This window comes from Lampris incognitus, chromosome 3, assembly GCF_029633865.1.
Source record: "Lampris incognitus isolate fLamInc1 chromosome 3, fLamInc1.hap2, whole genome shotgun sequence".
Lineage (NCBI taxonomy): Eukaryota > Metazoa > Chordata > Actinopteri > Lampriformes > Lampridae > Lampris > Lampris incognitus.
Genome location: NC_079213.1, coordinates 83,318,828 through 83,334,215, shown reverse-complemented (window position 1 = coordinate 83,334,215; position 15,388 = coordinate 83,318,828). Strand labels below are relative to the sequence as shown.

The following is a 15,388-nucleotide window of genomic DNA, read 5'->3' as shown; positions in this document are numbered from 1 at the left end:
ATGTGGGCAATGATGGAGAAACCTGGAGGGGCATGATTGGGAGGAACGGCCTCGCTGATCTGAACCCGAGCGGTGCCTTGTTATTGGACTTCTGTGTGAGTCATGGATTGACAATAACAAACACCATGTTCGAACATAAGGTAGTTCATAAGTGTACTTGGTACCAGAACACCTTAGGCTGAAGATTGATGATAGACTTTGTGGTCGTATCATCAGATCTGCAGCTGTATGTTTTGGACACTCGGGTGAAGAGAGGAGCAGAGCTATCAACTGATCACCACCTGGTGGTGAGTTGGATCAGATGGCGGGGAAGGCTGCCAGACAGACCTGGCAAACCCAAACGTGTAGTGAGGGTGAACTGGGAATGTCTGGCAGAGGCCCCTGTCCATGAGGTCTTCAACTCCCACCTCCGGAAGAAGTTCTCATGTATCCCAAGGGAGGCTGGGGACATGTAGTCTGAGTGGGCCATGTTCAAAGCCTGTATTGTAGATGTGGCAGGCAGGAGCTGTGGTCGAAAGGTCATTGGTGCCTGTCGAGGCGGCAACCCAAGAACCTGCTGGTGGACGCCGGTGGTGAGGGAAGCCGTCAGGCTGAAGAAGGAGGACTTTCGGACTTCGTTGGCCCAGGGGTCTCCTGAAGCAGCAGACAGGTACCGGGAGTCCAGAAGGGCTGCAGCTTCGGCGGTCGCGAAAGCAAAAACTCGGGTGTGGGAGGAGTTCGGCGAGGCTATGGAGGAGGACTTTCGGTTGGCCTCAAGGAAGTTCTGGGAAACCATCCGGCGACTCAGGAAGGGGAAGCAAGACTTGACTGCGGCTGTGTTCAGCCAGGGAGGGAAACTGTTGACCCGGACTGGGGATGTTGTCGAGCGGTGGAAAGAACACTTTGAGGAGCTCCTGAACCCGACTAACACGTCCTCAGTGGAGGAGGTAGAGTCTGAAGACTCAGGGGAAGCCCCACCCATATCCCTGGCAGAGGTCTCTGAGGTAGTTAAAAAGCTCCTCAGTGGCAAGGCGCCAGGTGTGGATGAGATTCGCCCTGAGATGCTGAAGGCTCTGGACATTGTTGGGCTGTCTTGGTTGACACGCCTCTTCAGTGTCGCGTGGAGGTCGGGGACAGTACCTGTGGAGCAGACTGGGGTGGTGGTTCCCATATTCATAAAGTGGAATGGAGGGTGTGCTCCAATTACCAGGGCATCACATTGCTCAGCCTCCCTGGGAAAGTCCACTTTAGGGTGCTCGAAAGGAGGCTCCAACCGATTGTCGAACCTAAGATCCAGGAGGAACAATGCGGATTCCGTCCTGGCCGTGGAACAATGGACCAACTCTTTACCCTTGCAGAAGTGCTGAAGGGGGCATGGGAGTTTGACCAGCTAGTCTACATGTGTTTTGTGGACTTGGAGAAGGCTTACGACCATGTACTCTGTGGGAGGTACTGCGGGAGTATGGGGTACCGGGGCAGTTGCTACAAGCCATCTGGTCCTTGTATAACCAAAGTGAGAGCTGTGTCCGCATTCTTGGCACAAAGTCAAACAAGTTTTCGGTGGATGTCAGACTCCGCCAAGATTGTCCCTTGTCTCTGATACTATTTGTGATATTCATGGACAGGAGCTCAAGGCGCAGCCAAGGTGAGGAGTGTGTCTGTTTTGAGAACCTCAGAATTGCATCTTTGCTCTTCGCAGATTATGTGGTTTTGTTGGCTTCATCAGAACGTGACCTCCGGCGTGCACTGGGGCGGTTTGCAGCTGAGTGTGAAATGGCTGGGATGAGAGTCAGCACCTCCAAGTCTGAGGTCATGGTTCTCTACCGGAAAATGGTGGATTACTCCCTCCAGGTTGGGGATGAGTTGCTGCCCCAAGTGAAGGAGTTCAGGTATCTCGGGGTCTTGTTCACGAGTGAGGGTAGGATGGAGCGGGAGATTGATAGACGGATTGGTGCAGCATCAGCAGTAATGTGGACATTGTACCGGACTGTTGCGGCGAAGAAGGAGCTAAGCCGGAAGCCAAGGCTCTCAATTTACCAGTCAATCTTCGTTCCAATCCTCACCTATGGTCATGAACTTTGGGTAGTGACCGAAAGGGTGAGATCGCGGATACAAGCGGCTGAAATGAGTTTCCTCCGTAGGGTGTCTGGGCTCAGCCTTAGAGATAGGGTGAGGAGCTTGGACATCAGGAGGGAGCTTGGAGTAGAGCCGCTGCTCCTTCGCATCGTAAGGAGCCAGTTGAGATGGTTCAGGCATCTGATTAGGATGCCTCCTGGGTGCCTTCCTTTGGATGTTTACCAGGCACAGCCAACTGGGAGGAGACCCCGGGGTAGACCCAGAACTCACTGGAGGGACTACATGTCCAATCTGACCTGGGAATGCCTTGGGATCCCCCAGGAGGAGCTGGAGGGCATTGCTGGGGAGAGGGACGTCTGGAGTGCCCTACTTAGCTTGCTGCCACTGCAACCCGACCCTGGAAAAGTAGCTGAAGATGAGATGAGATGAGAGGAAATTTCCAGGACATCTATCAGGACATTAGAGCATGTTGATCATTATGTGTCCCTGTCTATTCATCTAACTTTGTCTGTTTTATATCTGTCTATCTGTCTGTATGTATGTTCCTGTGTCCCACAGTGTGCTGACAGACATGGAGAGGGTTCATCAGCTGATGGGCTACTGCCCCCAGTTTGATGCCATCAGTGACCTGCTGACCGGCCGTGAGCACCTTGAGCTGTATGCCCGCCTCCGAGGAGTGACAGAGGACGCGGTTCCCAAGGTAAAGTCAAAAGACAGGCACATCTTATGTGAACACTTATAATGTCAACACTGCACAGTAGAGAGCCACTATTTCATATTCTTGCTATTATAAAATTGTCTTACTACCTCATGTAGAAAGATATATTTTACATATAGATGTAATACTACATACAGGGCCATTTCTGAACATTTTGGGGCCCCAAGCAACATCTTACAGTGCCCCCACCCCACCCCAAAAAAAAAACCTAAACCACTGTCATTTTAACCTTTAACAAATGCAATTTGCGTCCAAATTCACATGCCTTCCTCTTCAGTTGCTCACAAAGTGTTCATCGCAGCAAGGTGGGGCACATATCAAATGAAACCACATGACTTGAGCTTTTTAACGTTGGTAGTTGCTAATTATTTTGAATTTACATCAAATTGAGCCATAGTTACAATCTGCATACAGCTCTTCATCCAGCTGCACACCCATTTTACATTACAGTCATTTAACCGACGCTTTTATCTAAAGCGACTTACAATAAGTGCATTTAACATAGGAAATCAGGAGAACTACTAGTCATCAGAGGTCATAAGTGCATCTTCTCTCTAAACAATCATCTAAGAGCAAAACCAGTGCTAAAGTAAAAGCGCAAGAAAGAGTTTTTTTTTTAATGAGTGAATACAATAAGTGCTGAGAGCAAGTAACAGAGTAGTAGTTCTTTTTTATGTCATATATGTATTGTTATCCATGTCATATATGTATTGTTAATTAGATTAACAATGATGCGACACAATAACTCAGGCGGATAGCACGTTGATTCGGCTTGACTGTCTTTTTACTCAATTGTCCATGCACTTCCTTGTACAGCTGAGGCTTCAACAGCTGCATAGTTGCTGGTAGATTTGTCTTCAGTCGCCGACCAATTAACAGTTGGGCAGGAGACAGTCTCACTCCATCCAAAGGTGCATTTATGTACTCAAGGAGAGCATGATATGGGTCTCCTCGGCTCTCGTGCTTTCTTGAGCAGGTTTTTCATGGTCTGGATTGCTCGTTCACTTTGACCGTTGGATTTTGAGAATCCTGGGCTTGATGTAGTGTGTATAAACTCCCACTCTGCTGCGAACTGTTTAAACTCCTCATTACAAACTACTACCCTGTTACTTGCTCTTAGCACTTTACTCTTTGAATTACTCATGAACACCCTTTACTCTTGTTTGAATTACTCATGAACTCATCATTGCATGGATGACACATATCCGATTGATAGGAACACATGTCACAAGAAAGAGCGAAGCTAGAGCTTTGTAGTGATGCTAGCTACATATTTGTACATACGAAAGTAATCATGTTATGAATACAGATCAAACGTCGGCAAATTAATATCTTTTACTAATTTCTTCACCCATTTTCACCCTCCTGCTTCTTGGTTGAATAAGTCACAAAATCCCGAGCACTTTACAACATACTACATATCAAAATAAACAGCAGAACTTAATTACCCTTTCCGACGATACAAGTTGTTTCTCTGTGCAACAAAGCGTTGTCGAGTAATCCAGTTTTCAAATTACAGCAAATTTCTACATTGTCTCCAACGTAGGGCTGACATTGCATCCCACTTTGTATGACAAATAAACACAAAATAGAGTATTTGCTTTTCATTGTAATGATTCAAAAGTGGTGATCAAAAGACGTACGCAGGTCATCTGTGCACAAGTAAGCTCATGTACAAATGTGCACATGTGCAAACACAGGTCACCTCAGGTCAGTCATAGAGTATTCCACCATCATGGTTCTGATATTGCCAGATTCCAGACAATCTCCCCTACACATTTATGAAAAGATATCTCTACTGCCAGCATTTTATGGTGAGATACATGTAAAAACATAAAATTTCGTAGACGCAATCTTTTTTTCCTTGATGTAAAGGCTACTAAAAAAAAATCTGCAAGTATTATCATATCAAATGATGGAAGATCTGGATAGCCTAGACACAGCATGTTTGGCTAGCCCTTATAATGATGAGTGCTTGAAGTGGGCTGGTGCTCACCGATATGCAGTCCCAGTACTTCTACGTTTTACTCTTTAGCATACCGTAACTTCTTCTTGCGCACCGGTACTTCTCACAAGCTGCCAGTATTCTTCTCTGCCCTCTCCATATCAGGTTCTCTGGGTGATTCCTAATGACCCTAAATAAACTGCATTATCCAGGGGGCACTGGGGGCACTACATGATGCTCACCTGTTCCCGTTCTCTTCTGCCTGTTTTTCTCTGTCGGCGGCTAGTCTAGGTAGTGTTACATTAACCTTACAATAACAGCCTGAAGGACAACTGGACACAGAGCATGGTGATGCAGAGGTGCTTAGTTTGTGTGGCACACTGAAAGTAGAGAGAAGAGAAAGTATCGGATTTTGCTGGAAATACAAGGAGCTAAGGGCATCCTGGCCTGATGATTCATTGCACCACACACTAAAACACTAAAGCTAGCTGGGATAGGCTCCAGCATCCCCGCCAACCTGAGAGCAGGATAAGCGGTGTGGATGGATGGATAATTGAAATGGTTGTCCCCTTGATTAAACAAATTTATGTTGTGAACATCAGCAATATTTCCTAGTATCTTTTGTTCACTGTAGAAATTCAGAATGAAATAATGATTTGCTGATACCAGCCAATACACATGCCAACATGTGAATGGGGGGGGTGCCTCACGCCTCCGTAGCCGAATGGTTACAGTGCCTACCACATGACCACACTGTCGCAACGTTGCCAGTTCAGTTCCAGCCGATGACCTTTTTTGCATGTCATACCCCTTTTTTTTTACTCTCCCTCATATCAGAATTGGAAACACTTTATTTGTCATTTCATTTCATGCACTTGCGTACATGAAATGAAATGAAACATTGTTTCCCCCAGCCCACAGCAGTGCAACACAAAGACAAAAACACATATCCAAAAACTACAAGAACTACAAGAACATATACAGCAAAACTAACACATGTATCTAAACTAAACAAAACAAAACAAAAAAAATCACTCCAGGAGAACGAACACCAGCCAGGATGACTGTCAGAACTGCCGGTCTGCATTGGCTAGCCGTTAGCTTTGCCTGCCCCACTTCCGCATCCTGTCAGATTGCCCTCGGTGTTTCCTCTTTGGGCGCAGCTCCAGGCAGGACCGTGGTCATTGGGCCCACAGGATACAGCAGACCAAGCTCCCTCAGCCGATCCAACTCTACCTCTCCCAGCCAGACACCTTCAACACACCTCCCCGCACTCCACACGACGACACTAAAAACACAGGCAAGGCTAGGCGAGGCTGCCTTTTTCCTGTCTACCTCTCCACTGCTACTGTCTTAATAAAAAGATAAAAGTAATAATAATAAAAAACGTGAATAAGGGGAGTGCTGACACTTGTTTTTTTCCACTTCAAGCACTGACAATGACCAAGATAAGCGCTTAAAAGTAAAGGTAGCGAAATTACCCTGAAAAGAGCCTAGGGCTCTTAGGGTAAATATCCCTGAAGCAAAATGAATAACTAGGCATACTTTGTTTTCAATAAAGCATGTCCCTAGGTGCTTTTTCAGTGTGTGTGTGTGTGTGTGTGTGTGTGTGTGTGTGAGAGAGCCCTGTGATGGACTGGCAGCCTGTCCAGGGTGTCTCCCCACCTGGCACCCAATGACTGCTGGGATAGGCTCCAGCATCCCGCGACCCAAATTCAAATAAGCAACTTGGATAATGGATGGATGGATGGATGAAAACAATAACTATGTACAATAATTTTTTTTAGAAAATTAACTTGCACAAATATTAGTAAAACAGAATAACATTAATAATTTCAGTGTAAATTACAAGATTATTTTAATGCAATATAAAAATAAATTCAGAATTTCTGTTTCCTAGATTTTTTTTGATGCAAAGTCATCAATGATGTCATCATATGACAGGACCCTTTCTGTGCAAAAAGAAAAAACACCCCATGGGGTGGTTAGGGGGTTCATTGCAGTCACTTATAATGCAAATAGGCAAAAACGGCCCTGACTACATAGACTATGTATGCTAAAACCCACCAAAAAAAAAAAGTTTTTGAAAATGTGTGCATACACTTTAATCTAGTTCTTGTACACTCCACTACCTGTACTGTCCCTAAAATAAAATGTGTTGAGACACACAGTATCTGAATTTGTAAAGGTCGGTAAACAACACCAGCTGGCTCAGGATAGTCAGTTTGTCAACACAACACGCTACTTTTGTAGGTAACCAACCGTCATTTCAAGGACCAATTCTATTTGGATAAAATCTGATCTGCTGGGTAAGTTATGCAAGTGATTTAAGAATTTGGGGATTTAGCTGCCGTGCTGCCAGTTAACAAAGTTAAAACAGTCAATTTCCCAGTCTTTTTCATAGTATCGATGGTTATCATAACGAACCACTGAGGCTACCAGCACTAGCTGGCTGTAGCCTTAGTGTTGCTCCGCTCTGCCGTAGGTGGCTCAGTGGGGCGTGAAGAAGCTCGGGCTGACCCAGTACGCTGACAGGGAGGCTGGAGGCTATAGCGGAGGCAACAAGAGGAAGCTCTCAACTGCCATCTCCCTCATCGGGGCACCACCTGTTATATTCCTGGTAAAGATCCAACTCAATCTATTGTTCATCAACCAGCTCATTGCTTTTGTGCACGCGCGTGGGCATGTGTGTGTGTGTTTTTATTGTTGCCATTTTTGTTCTTTTTAATTCATTTTTGGGGGGTTACGGAATGGGAGGCATGTCTACACTGCATGCCAAACTCCAGTGACTTTCACAGACTGTTCAGATATCTCATATGTACAATACAGTAAGAATATCTTCAGATATCACCTGGTGATAATACTGGGTGAGATGAGAGATACTTACAGCTTCCAACAAAATGCACCCTGAATTGAATTTTCCAAAAGTAAAAACTACATTTTCAAGACTTATTGTTGCTACCACTAGAAATATGGAGCTCAAATACTTCAAACAAATCACCAGATTTTCCTGGTGTAGGGATGTGGTAGTTGTCCTGTCAGCTGTCAGTGCCACCAAAAACGGTACTAACATCTCTGTAGTAACTCTCTCTCTCTCTCTCGCTCTCTCTCTCACACACCCACTCACACACACATACACAGTCTGTCCACATATCCTAAGATCTTTGAAATCTGGATTCATGTTGTCTTTCTGTAAACTGGCTTTGGTGATGTTCCTGTTGCTCTTAAGCACTTTGTAGTATAGATTTAAATGGGCCTAATTGTTTTCAGGATGAGCCCACCACTGGCATGGACCCAAAGGCTAAAAGGTTCCTGTGGAACTGCATCCTCAGCGTAACCAAAGAGGGAAGGGCTGTTGTTCTCACCTCCCACAGGTAGGAGACAATGCCATGCTTAATCTACACCCATCTAATGATTGTTGTCTAGAGATGGAGTGTTGATGCTGGTATCAAAAATCAGGCCGGTCATAGGCAGACTATTATATAGTCTAAGGACCTCAAACAGAGCCGTATATGACATAAATTAAGAGCCTTTTTTTTCAGAAATAGAAGAATTAAAAAAATAAATATAAAAACAATTGGAGGAAAAAATTATATCCCTAGCTCAAATATTTGTGCAGTTGCACCACGCTGATGGTCAAAATCTATATTGTTGAGTTAAAGTAGTGGATTAGAAGGCATACAGGGAGGTTACGTTTGGTGTCCAGTTGGTATCTGGTTGGTTGTTGTAAGAGGTGTGAGGGGCTCTCTTTGGTTTTAAGCTGCTACTAATGTGTTTTCCCTGTATGCCTGCGGTTGGTCAGTATGGAGGAGTGTGAGGCTCTCTGCACCAGAATGGCCATCATGGTGAATGGCAGATTCCAGTGTCTGGGATCTGTACAGCATCTCAAGAACAGGTAATCAGAGTCTCCTCTCATTGACTTTTTGTCATTAGTGAGCACACACTGTTGGGGGGGGGGGCATACATATGAACTGAATGAATCTTTATCACCTTTGCTCCTTAACACTCTCTCAAGTTTATAATTTTATATCCAAAATCTCCTTGTTTTTCAGGTTTGGTGATGGCTACACCATCATCCTCCGTTTGACAGATGCTAAGCCCCCCCAAGACCCTTGCCCTGTGGACGCCTACATCAGGGAGTCCTTCCCTGCCATAGAGCTGAAGGAGCGCCACCAGAGTGTGCTGCAGTACCAGCTGCCCTCACAAGCTTGCTGCCTGGCTCAGGTCTTCGCTATGTTGTCAAACAACTACAAGGAGCTGGGCATCACTGATTACTCTGTTTCACAGACCACCTTGGACCAGGTAAGGATAGCAGGGAATCCGGAATAAGGATATTTTACTTTTATATTATTCTAAAAAGGTATTCTGGTGAGAGTCCATCCTAAAACCACAATGCCTCAGATTTGGTCCCCAGTCATGCACTGCAACCGCCTTGTAGGGGAGCTAGGAGAAAGCAGAAGGACAAAAAAATTAAGCTCTTTATTTGACATTTTGTTGGTGCACCCAGATAAGTATACAGCATATAGGTGTAAGCCTGAATGCTTCCTTTGGTTAAATCTAGCCAGAGAATATTGCACAACTTCTACCCCTCTCCTCTGCAGCCTCCATTTCTAGTTTCTCTTACTTGTCCAGTATAATAAAGGCTGAAATGGTCAAAATAATAAAGTTTAGAAAAAAATTCCTTTCTCTAATACTTTTGGGACAATTTGCAACTACAAAGATTTAAGTTGCTGGCACGGTGGTGCAGTGGTTAGCGCGGTCGCCTCACAGCAAGAAGGTCCTGGGTTCGAGCCCCGGGGTCACCCAACCTTGGGGGTCATCCCGGGTCATCCTCTGTGTGGAGTTTGCATGTTCTCCCTGTGTCTGCGTGGGTTTCCTCTGGTGCTAGTGTTTCCTCCCACAGACATGTAGGTCAGGTGAATCGACCCTGTACTAAATTGCCCCTAGGTATGAGTGTGTGTGTGTGTGTGTGTGTGTGTGTGTGTGTGTGTGTGTGTGTGTGTGTGTGTGTGTGTGTGTGTGTGTCGGCCCTGTATGATGGCCTGACGGCCTGTCCAGGGTGTCTCCCCGCCTGCTGCCCAATGACTGCTGGAATAGGCAGTCATTGGGCAGCAGGCTCCAGCATCCTCACATCCCTGAGAGCAGGATAAGCAGGATGGATGGATGGATGGATGGATGGCTGGATGGAAGATTAAGTTTATGTGCTTCATAAATATGTTGCTCACCCATGTTCCCACCTCACAGGTATTTGTGAACTTTGCCAAAGAACAGAGTGATGATGACCAGCTCAGGGATGTGATCGTCACAAATGGAACAGGTCAGGCCAGCCGGGCAACCCTTCCCACTGGAGAGGCCATGCCTACTATTCAGCCACAGCTGTCAATCAAGCCACCTCAGCCAAGCAAGGCTTCCCAATCTGGCAAATCATCTGATGGCAAACGGAAAGAGGGGAAATCTAAAAAAGTTAAATCTAACAAGGGCAAGTCCAATGACAGCAAATCTCAAGAGTCCCTGGATAACAGGGGGAAAGACAGTAGCATGGCAATGACCAGCATACCTCAGCCAGAGGCGGTGGCCCAAGAGAAGCCTCAGGTGACTGGGAGGGCCACAATTGGGTCTACCAGCACTAGCAGTGTTAGGGAGGAGACTAAGGAATCCACAGTAAATTGGTCTAAAAGCACCGGGGAGCGCTCTAGAAAGGATCCTGCTGTTCTCTTTATAGTAAGCAACAACACACAGGACAGCAAGGTATGAAGTGGAGTCATGGAACATTGGCTGAGGACATCCAGGATGGAAAGAGGTATTCCACTTTGAAGCTTTTAGCTCAGCAATATCCAGACTGCTATTTGATACTGGCAAGACCCAGGGAGTTGGCACAATCACTTTCACACTAAAACCCAGCCAGTACAAAGTGGAAAAGGAAAGTCAAAAAAGCAATGCAAAAATGAATCTGAGAGGCAATATTATCCCCCTGCCTCCTCCCCTGAGGAAAGAAAACCGGAATAAACAACAGCTACCACTTCCCAAGCATTTGTTTGGTGCCTTGGTAATCTCTCAATAGAACTGTGGTTTTATGCCATGTGTCCCCATCATAAATCCAGTTTTTGTCAGCTATCACTTTGTTTCTTCACTAGACATGTTGTGTGGGTGTATAATTGATTTTCAGAAGTGCATACTAAATGCAGTGTAGAAAAAAGTGGAGTTCCTCAGGTCTCAATCATCACATCCCTCAGAATCCCAATTTCTTCATACTGCATAAAGCACTTTAAAAAAGTAAATGCTGCAAACATCCTTACCTAGATTGTTACACATTTGAATTATAAATTATTACACAGTGACTCAATTATGCAATTATTAGGTTAATGAAACTGTAGCTTGCTGTATGGATTTTATTTTTCATCAAATCGATACATAGTGAAAAATTATATTACCAATTATAAACAATACTTATAATGAATGAAACCGGGGTTATCTAATTTTGGAACCAAGATACTCTCAATCATTTTGATCACTTTACTTTTAAACTGCATATTCTGTTTTTATTTTTCTATATACCATATTTAAAGGCATGATCCAATATACGGGCTTCCCACACTGAAAAAGGTTGTACAAGAATGGATAATTAATTATGTCATTTGCAAGGTCATAAAATTTGAAAATGCACTTTGATAATAAAATAATCAAGGGGAAAAACTCCCCAATTGTTATGCACATATATGATTACACATTTTATCTGGTAATAGTTTTGCTTGCATTCCCTTGAATTTTAAGATTTTAGTCACAGTGTTCTTGCCTGGACATCAACCAAAAGCTTCAGTCAAGTTAAGAGGGGTGGAATTTTTAAATGGAAAATCTACAGTAACTCTGACCAGCATCTAGCCTGTAAATGCCAGAATCGCCTTTGTTGGGTCGGCTTTCATTTTATATTCATTTTTTATCTGGTTTTAATCAGGCTCATGATCTATTTATTTTATAACTTCAGAATTTTATGTTATTGAATATAGATGGCTTTTTTCTAAAGCAGATTGTTCTGTGCTATAATGCAATATGTTGGAGAGTTTAGATGTTAAGTACTAATGGCATGAGCTGAGAACTTCCAAGAGGCTTTGTTCTAAAATGCTGCATACACAGTTTAAGAAAAATTTTCAAGCTGAGTCTTTTACATATCAACATTTAATAAGATCAAATAATCTAAAAAACTGAAACAATCCTAAAATGCTTGTTTTTTGGGGCCGAGTTTTGAATGGGGTTCAAATGTTGGATCTCTAACTTTTGGAAGGAAATCCCTCATCTATTGTACTGAATGGTATAATGTATTATGCTTGAACATTTTTACTTGAACATGGAAATGTCTGTTTATTTCTGCATATACAAGGAAATGTAATACACTGAAATACAGTATATGTTAGCAGTGAAAAAACACGGGTATCAAAATGTGGTAAATGTTTCACTATGAAAGTGAATAAAAATGTAATGTTAATATATTCTGACAGCTTGTTATTTCCTTAAAAGATTCCTGTGCACTGAAGTCAGAAGGTTCCTTTTGGCCATAGTGAGGATGACTGGTGGTTCTGGGTCCAGGCAGACAGGAGGAAAGTCCCTTACATCTGTTCCCTCCTCCAGATGTGTCATCTCTTTCCACTGATCAGCAGAAGTAGTATTCCTTGTCTTTTAAAGGAAAGACTTGGTGGATTCTTGTTAAATTTCAGACAGTAGCCAAAAACAATTTAAAAGTAAGCATTCCGTATCTTAAGGGCATGTCAGCTGTGCCAAGGATGAAACCTTAAAGGACATTCTATCACTGAGCTACCCTGCTGCCTCATTTTTAAAGACGTTATAGGGGAGACAAGTATTGGGGTGGGGGGGTGGGGGGTATATAACTTTGGTTATGTTTTGTGGTAGATGAAATACTTGCTTCACAATAGCATGAGTACATTACATATTCAATAGTCTCCATATCCTGTTCCTACACATTCTTACCCACCGTACATTTCTACACAAATCAACAGTACCCAGTGGTGGGCTATCAGGGCCTTCTCTGCTTGCCCTGTCAAAATCACAATTTGTTTTTCATAGTTAAATTGAAGTGTGCCTGAAATGTGTCTGAATTCAATTATTTGTTTTCTCGTGGGGTTGAACAGAGATTTTCTGTCATCTACGCATCACAGCTCCTTGGACCAGCACTGGCGGTATTGCTAGCCTTTTGTTGAAGCCTAAATCTGCAAACTGATTACAACTTTGAATGACTATCATCAGCCAATCAAATTTTGATGTGTAGTGACAGAACACCCCACAAGCCTTACGATGTATCAGTGCTAGCTAGCCCCGGTGTTATCATCAACTTTTAGCTTTAGCCTTTGGCAAGTTGTGAGTGAACTAAGTGCAATTGCTACCACATTCACAGCTACTGACGATCTAGTTGTTGATAAACTTCATGTTTTTTGTGAATCTGGGAGGATTGACTGCATTTTTTTACACGTTCTGCCAAATGGACTAAATTACTGGATGAATTTTGCAAGAGAAGGCTGCCACGAGTCTCTCAAGTGAGGTGGAACTTCAACTCCAGGTTGGTGTACACACTTTTCTTATTGAATTGAAGGTGGTGCACTGATAATATTGTGGCTATATTTTATTGAATTTGTTGAAGTTATGCGAGAGACTGGTGAACACTACATCAACTGTGGAAACTTGTTTGTTGTTTTTGTGCCATTTGGTGCGCGTGTGCAATCTGGTTGCTGAGTGACATAAAGGAAGATCTTATGGTGATGCTGCAATAGCTGCAAAAGTGCGCAGTGGTATGTGTGTGCATTATGGTTGTTGAAGATCAGCTGTCTTGTTGGTGTTGATCCAGTAGCGCATATAGTGCGTGATAGTGTATTTTGTATGTGGCTGTTGGCTGTATGAAAATTGGGGGGGAGGGTTTGGTTAGTTACTGAAAGCCCTGACTGAAACCCCACAGTAGGCTTCTGACAGTACCCTACACGTCATCATCAAGATATCATCCAAAGCTCCTGGCTTACTGTGTACTGCAGCAAGTGCAAGGGCCGGTCTTCCTGTCTCTAAGGTGGTGGGGAGCCCCCGCCTGTAAGAGATGGTCAGAGTGGGCCAGTCCCCAAACTCTTAACATCTCTCCATTTCTCTTTTCTCCTCATTCTCTGTCATTCACTTAAGCAGAGCGCCCAGACTTAAGGAAATATCAGGTAGCTGGAACTCAAGAGACCTCAGCATGGAGCGACAAAGAAAAAGATTTGGTAAAATGGGAAAGAAACGTTTAAATTACTTCTAGAAGAAAAAGAAAAAAAGCCACTTTATTTTGTCATGAATTGTATTGTTACAACAAATTTGTTCTGTTGTACAGGATCAGTGGGCAGCTGCAACACCCAGAGATCAACTCCAGTTCTTCTTTCCATTGCCTTGGTCAGGGGCACAGACAGGAGCACTAACCCTAACATGCATGTCTTTTTGATGGTGGGGGGAAACCCACGCAGACACGGAGAGAACATGCAAACGCCACACAGAAAGGACCTGGGATTGCCTGGGGTTCAAACCCAGGACCTTCTTGCTGTGAGGCAACAACACTAACCACTGGGCCACTGGGCCGCCACATAACGTGAAGTAATTGGCTATGGGAACAATACATGTTTTTTTCCAAAGGTGAAAGTTAAGTTGTTATTGTTGACTGATTACTTTTTAAAGTCTGTACCATGTGTCCACTTCTACTTTTACTTGTTTAAGTTTATTTTTTTATTTTTTGGACATGAGAGTTGCAAGTACAATAACATCATACATTTAAATGAAACTGCTATTTAAATCAAGATTTTGTCTTTTTTAACCAACACTACGTCTTTGTTGATGTGCACAGAAAAGGGACAATTCATAAAAACATCTCACCATTGGCATCACAATAGATGATATGAATGGATTTTTGAGGGAGCATTTGACAATTAGAATTTTGAAACATGCACAAAATCTTAACTGTTTTCACTTGAAAGTTGCTAAGAACATAAAAATTTCTTTGAGCCAAGTCAGCACTCAAGTGAAGCTTAGCTGAGGTTGAGACACTTGGGTAAAATTGACACTTTCCACTTATTCATAGTTGTAGAAGAAGTATTGTGATAACGATTATTATATTGGAATTAACATGGCTCCAGTCAATCAGTTTTAAAGTGTTCCTTACACACTGGGAGTATTTAGCGTGTGGTGGGATGTCCTGCTCCGGGCCCCTTGTGACTGGACGTCTGCTGTCACAGAGCCTGGTTCCCATGTTAACATCTGCAGCAGCCCCCTTGGTTGGATGTACTGATCTCAGGGGTCTGGATGAACGGTAGAGAGGTTTGGGCAACCAAAATCTTCATGTCGTTACAATGTGAGATTTGTTCAGGTTGATTTATTGGCGGAAGAAACGAAGGTTGGGGGGTTTTGAGTGCTGTGGCTCCGGTGAAGTCATGCCCTGTTTGGGAATCGACTGGAATGTTTCCTGGTGGTTGTTGTTCAGATTTATTGCCAGTCATCCCGTTATCAACCGTCTCTTCACGCGGACGGCCGCTGTGGTCGTCACTGTCCAGCTCCTTGGGGTTGATGCTAGAAGAGGCATCAGATTCACACACATCCTCATTACATTCCCTAATCTCTCACACGTTTTCGAGACCCTGGCTGTCGTCAGTTTTTTG

The 15,388-nt window shown here is 43.8% G+C and overlaps 1 protein-coding gene across 1 annotated transcript in view; it reads left to right on the top strand.

Moving 5' to 3' along the window:
* Positions 1-11,012, top strand: part of abca7 (ATP-binding cassette, sub-family A (ABC1), member 7) — an 89,171-nt gene extending 78,159 nt beyond the window's left edge. Inside the window, exons 45-50 of the mRNA XM_056276339.1 lie at positions 2,614-2,755; positions 7,204-7,338; positions 7,989-8,092; positions 8,521-8,613; positions 8,771-9,020; positions 9,963-11,012. Coding sequence (XP_056132314.1) covers positions 2,614-2,755; positions 7,204-7,338; positions 7,989-8,092; positions 8,521-8,613; positions 8,771-9,020; positions 9,963-10,472 — 1,234 coding nt within the window. The 3' untranslated portion in view covers positions 10,473-11,012. The remainder of the gene's footprint in view (positions 1-2,613; positions 2,756-7,203; positions 7,339-7,988; positions 8,093-8,520; positions 8,614-8,770; positions 9,021-9,962) is intronic.
* The last annotated feature ends 4,376 nt before the right edge of the window (positions 11,013-15,388 follow it).